The following is a 5,837-nucleotide window of genomic DNA, read 5'->3' on the forward strand; positions in this document are numbered from 1 at the left end:
GGTAACTTACAAGAGGAGGTATTCATGGCTCAGCCAAAAGGCTATGTCAATTCTGATTTTCCAGATCATGTATGCAGCCTTAAAAAGGCCATTTATGGCCTAAAACAAGCCCCGCGCGCCTGGTATGAGGCCCTCACGGCTTATTTGAATACTATTGGATTTGTTAAGTCCGAATCAGATGCCTCACTGTTCATTTTTAAATCCCTGGCTGTTACTGTTTACATTTTAGTATATGTGGATGATATTCTCATTACTGGGAACCATCCAAACTTAGTTGCGCAGGTCATCAACTCTTTGGCTAGCAGGTTCTCACTAAAGAATCTTGGTGAACTTAATTATTTCTTGGGAATAGAAGTTAAGCGTGTTCCAAATGGGATCATCCTATCTCAATCTCAATATATTCTTGAGATTCTATCTGATGTGGATATGACAGATTGCAAAGGGGTTGCCACACCGATGTGCTCCAGCTCGCCACCTAAAGCAGATGATGGTTCACCCCCCGCCGATGAAACCCTCTATCGACGCACTCTGGGTAAGCTGCAATACTTATCATTCACGCGTCCTGACATCTCATTTGCAGTAAACAAATTATCCCAATTTATGCATTCTCCAAGTCTGGAACATTGGAAGGCTGTAAAAAGGGTTCTGCGCTACCTCAAATCAACAACAACATCGTGCTTGGAAATTCGTCATCATGCTGATTGGAATTTGTATATGTATGATGATGCTGACTGGGCAGGTGATCCCAGTGATAGAATCTCAACATCGGGTCATATGCTCGTCTTGGGACCAAATCCCATATCTTGGTCCGCTATGAAACAACCAAAATGTGTCAGGGGTTGATCATCGAAACCTGGGCAATAACGATTTAGGAATTTGAGTGTTGATGTAGCTAAGAGTCACCTTCATAATCAATTCATTAGGGTCACTATACTATCGTTAGATTTAATGCTATAAATTTTTGCCAAGACAACGACTTCACAAGTAAACTATAATTAATATTGCCATCACAGAAAAAATAACAAATTTTTATATTTTAAAATGATTTAAATAGTTCATTATTTAAGGAAACACGCCTCAAATCAAAGAAAATAATAGTAGAAAGACAAAAAAAAAGATCATAGAAATATTGAGAAAAATTGTAAACTTTGTTTGTAAAAATGTTGCTAAAGATTCAAACATAAACTTTTTTGGAGATGATATTTCGAATTTTAGTCTGAGTTCCCACATAAAATTTATGTAATTTATCAAAATAATTTCAGTACTTCACATAATCTAGGGAAGAATGCATAGGTTCACTAGTACTTTACATAATCTAAGAAGGGTTGCATATGTTCACGAGAATTTTACATAGTCTAGGGAGGGGTTCATGGGTTCATGTGAGCCCATACCTTTTCCATGTAAATCTGATCTGGCATGCGCTAAACATTCATCATGTTTAGTACTAGAACTCATGTAACACCTCGGTATTTGAAAGAGCTAAAAATAGAAAGAACTAAATTGGAAATAAGCTGCTAAATCTGAAAATTTTCAAGTTATGCTTAAGTTATGAGTTTGGGTCAACTTCAAACGACCATAACATTCAGTACAAGATGATTTAGGTGGCCCATAAGATATCAAATGAAAGTTCTTGGAACCCTCTTTCCAACACCACCGAGTTTGCTAAATTTCGAGCTCGTATGAGGGAGATATGGTTGATTGAAGTTGGGTTGTCCAGTTAAGGAAAGTTACCCTAATTTAAGAGGGGTATTTTGGTCTTTTCCTTACCTAATCTGATTTAAGCGAATTTTAGTAATATTTAGGGGTATAAACTGTATTGGTTCAGTTTTCACAATCCTAAGTTCACAATCCTAATTACGCTTAGGATTTTAAAAGAAAGTTCAAGAAGAGAAAAGAGGAGAAAGTTCAAGACGTTCTTCAAGTTTGCTTGCGAATCGAAGGTTGTTTCGCCAAGGGTTTGATCCCTAAGAGGTATGTGAGTTCTCATAGTATTGGGTTCATTCACCCACATATCAATCATGTTATTTTTAGCAAGATTTCGTTCTTGAAGTTGAAGAGTTTGAATTCATGATATGTTTCTTCAAGTATTGTTTCCGTTCTTGAATTGGGATGGGTTTTGATGAGTTCTTGAGAAAAGTTTGCATATTTTAAGAGATTTTTTTAGAAGATTTTAGTGTAATTTGGTTGGATATTCGAATCTAAGTGATTGGGAAAGAAACCATTCGATTCTAGGCGAATTAGGGTCATAAAATGAGAAGAAAATTCATCGGAAAAGGATCTAGGCAAAGGCTGCGCCAGCCAGTGTGCCCCAACTACACTTCAGTAGTTCAGGGGCTGGCTCCCAACGCCAACTAGTGCGTCAGGGTCGCCTTCCCCGTCATGTCTTCAGTTGTCTAACCCGTCTGAGTTCCTTTAAAGTGTTCCTTCAATCCCTATTGATTCTAAACACTCTAAACTACTTCTAAACATCGAGAAAATCATTCATAACATGAATCATAACCTTCAATTAATAATTCAAATTCAAGGAAGAGCTAAGAGTAAAGTTTTGAGAATTTCTTCGAGTCTTTTAAGAAGACTTTTGCAAACCTTTGTAAACTTGTTTTAAGACTTGAGCACTTGAGTTAAGAAAGAGTAGAGTTGAGTTTATTTTCTTTAAAAAGATAGATGGGAACTAAATATTCTCAAGAGTAAATGTTTTCACATTTAAGATGAGTGGAAACACAGATTTCCAAAAGAGTTTTCATGAGCAGTTTTCAGTACCATCTCTTTAAGAGAGAGATTTTGAGTAATAATCTCAAACCACAGAAAGAGTTATGTTTTTAAACATATGAGCTAGTTACATTTTGGGAGTAGTGTTGAGCACCGATATGGGGACGAGTTTAGATAACTCAAAGTCTCCATAAACCATGTAGCCAATGTGGGTAGAAAGGGTCATACTTTTTAGATGATTCCTTAACGTTTTTAGCATAGACTAGTGGATCCACTTAGTAGTAGGTCCTATACCCTGACAAAGTATGGGACAGTTTTGGCAACGTGGCCTAGACGATGTATCATCACATAGCTCATAGTGATGGTTGTCGATTAGAGAATCTCCCACAGAGCTACTTGTATTTTTTGTATACAAACTAATTTATATTGTATTTTCTAATACATTGAGTTATTGTCTACTGTTATAAAAGCTTTTCTTTATATTGCATATTTATCACTGCTTTATATTGAAATGAGTTGAGTTGAGTTGAGACGAGGTAAGTTGTTTCTTCAGTTCTTCTTCAAGCTCATGTCATGTTTAGATTTCCTCTCACATGCTCGTACATTCCATGTACTGACGCCATTTGGCCTGCATCTTTTATGATGCAATACAGAAACCAGGATCAGCATTCAGCGCTTCGTTGATCCAGTTGAGCTTCAGAGTTATTGATGAGCCTCTATGCTTTCGGAGGATCCTTTGTTTACTTTCAGTCATTTCTTTTTGTTATTAGGATGTCGTGGGTCTTTTCAATAGAGGCTTCATAGATAGATAGACATTAGTTCATGAGTCTTTTCATTTTCAGTTGTTTATGTTGAGACTTGAGTTGCCTCTTTGGCTAGTGAATGTTTATTTCTAAACTATTCTAAGTTGTCTGATTTGAGACCTTTCTGAGTTAAAGCTGTCATTTGAGTTTATTCTATGTTGAGTAAGTCTTCCGCTAAGAGTTAAGCCAAGCCAAGGGTTCTCTTGGAGCCAAAAATGTTTCTTGAGTGCCAGTAGCATCCAGGGTGTAGGCTTGGGGCGTGACAAACTTGGTATCAGAGCACATAGTTCAAGATTCCTAGGGTGTCTATGAAGTCGTGTCCTTAGAGTCCTAATTATTGGTATGAAGCGTGCCACATCTATAATTAGAAGGCTGCGACATTTGGGAACTATCTCACTTCTTTCATACTTTTTTGTACGATAGAGTGCATCTCTATAAAGTTTCTCTCTAATTCATGCTTACGCATATCTTTCAGATCATGCCTCCACGAAGAGCTTTCTAAGGTCGTCCTGCTAGGAAAAATGTTGATCCTCAGGATCAAGGGGTCCCCAATGCACCAGAAGTGTAACCCCAAGGAGAGGTCACTAATGTTGAGTTCCGGGAAGCTATCCGGATGTTGAGCCAAGTTGTGACCAACCCAAGTTGGGAAACAGAGAGAGATGTGATAGAATGTTGCTAATACGTCAAGGATCTGTGAGTTCTTAAGGATGAATCCTCCTAACTTCACCGATTCAAGTATCACTGAGGATCCGGAAAACTATGGGGAAGAGCTTCAGAAGGTTTTTGAGGTTATGTATGTTGCTTCTGCTGAGCTAGTAAAACTAGTTGCATACCAATTGAAGGGTGTTGCTAGGATCTGGTTTGACCAATAGAAAAAGAATAGAGTTGAGAGGCACCGATTGTGAGCTGGGTTGTGTTTGAGGAGGCCTTCTTGGGGTGTTTCTTTTTCGGTGAACTGAGAGAGGCCAAGGTAAGGGAGTTTCTTACTCTTAAGTAGGAATCCATAAGCGTACATGAGTACAGCCTTAAGTTCACCCAACTGTCTCGTTATGCCTCGAAGATGGTTGTTGACATGAGAAGCAGGATGAGTCTGTTTGTTGTTGGGTTGTCTCGTCTATCAAGTAAGGAGGGCAAGGAAGCTATGCTGATAGGAGATATGGACATAGCAAGACCTATGATCCATGTGCAGTAGGTTGAGGAAGATAAGCTAAGAGATAGGAAAGAGTTCCAGAACAAGAAAGCTAAGACGACAGGAAATGAGTCCAGACAGCAGAAAAGTAATGCAAACTGGTCTTCTTTCAACATAAGCAAAATGGACCTGCTCCATCATCTTCTAGTACACCTACACCAAGGAACAGAGGTGAGTTCAAGAATCTAAATTCGCAGAATTTCAGAGCTAGACCTGCACAGTCTCAAGGTAGTGTGGCACAAGAAGGTAATTGGACTCCCGCATGTCCTAAGTGTGGTAGGACCCATTCAGAAGTGTGTCTTGATGGCTCCACTGGTTGCTTCAAGTGTGGTCAGAATGGTCACTTCATGAAAGAGTGCCCTAAGAACAGGCAGGGCGGTGGTAATGGGGGAAATAAAACCCAATCTTCTTCAGTGGCTCCACCAGACAGAGTTGCACCTAGAAGAGCTACTTCAGGGACTGGTGGAGGAGCAAACCATTTGTATGCAATCACCAGTCGCTAAGAGAAAGAGAATTATCCAGATGTTGTCACTGGTATGATCAAAGTCTTTAATTTTGATGTATATGCCTTGCTAGATCCAGGAGCGAGTCTATCCTTTGCGACTCCTTATATTGCTATGAATTTTGATATTCTTCCCGAGAAACTTTTTGAGCCTTTCAATGTTTCTACACCTGTTGGTGAGTCTATTTTAGCTGAGAGAGTTTATCGTGATTGTACCATTTCCGACAATCACAAGGACACCATGGCTGACCTAGTCGAGTTAGACATGGTATATTTTGATGTTATTCTAGGTATGGACTGGCTTCATGCTTGTTATGCCCCAGTTGATTGTAGAACTCGAGTAGTTAAGTTCCAGTTTCCTAATGAGCCAGTTATAGAGTGGAGGAGTAGTTTAGCAGTACCTAAGGATCATTTTATTTCATACCTTAAGGCGAGAAAGTTAGTTTCCAAGGGTTGCATCTATCACTTAGTCCGAGTTTATGACTCTAGTGTTGAGACACTACCTATTTAGTCAGTTTCAGTAGTAAGTGAGTTTCCAGAAGTCTTTCCAGTTGATCTTCCCGGAGTTCGTCCTGAGAGAGAAATAGACTTCAGTATAGATATTCTTCTTGATACTCGTCTTATCTTGATTTCG

At 39.0% G+C, this 5,837-nt stretch overlaps 1 protein-coding gene across 1 annotated transcript; it reads left to right on the forward strand.

Moving 5' to 3' along the window:
* The first annotated feature begins 24 nt into the window (after positions 1 to 24).
* On the forward strand, positions 25 to 843 carry LOC107062743 (uncharacterized mitochondrial protein AtMg00810-like). The gene has a single exon (XM_015313719.1). It carries the CDS (start codon positions 25 to 27, stop codon positions 841 to 843), a length of 819 nt encoding a protein of 272 aa, XP_015169205.1.
* The last annotated feature ends 4,994 nt before the right edge of the window (positions 844 to 5,837 follow it).

Source organism: Solanum tuberosum, unplaced genomic scaffold (assembly GCF_000226075.1).
Source record: "Solanum tuberosum cultivar DM 1-3 516 R44 unplaced genomic scaffold, SolTub_3.0 scf00249, whole genome shotgun sequence".
Classification (NCBI taxonomy): domain Eukaryota; kingdom Viridiplantae; phylum Streptophyta; class Magnoliopsida; order Solanales; family Solanaceae; genus Solanum; species Solanum tuberosum.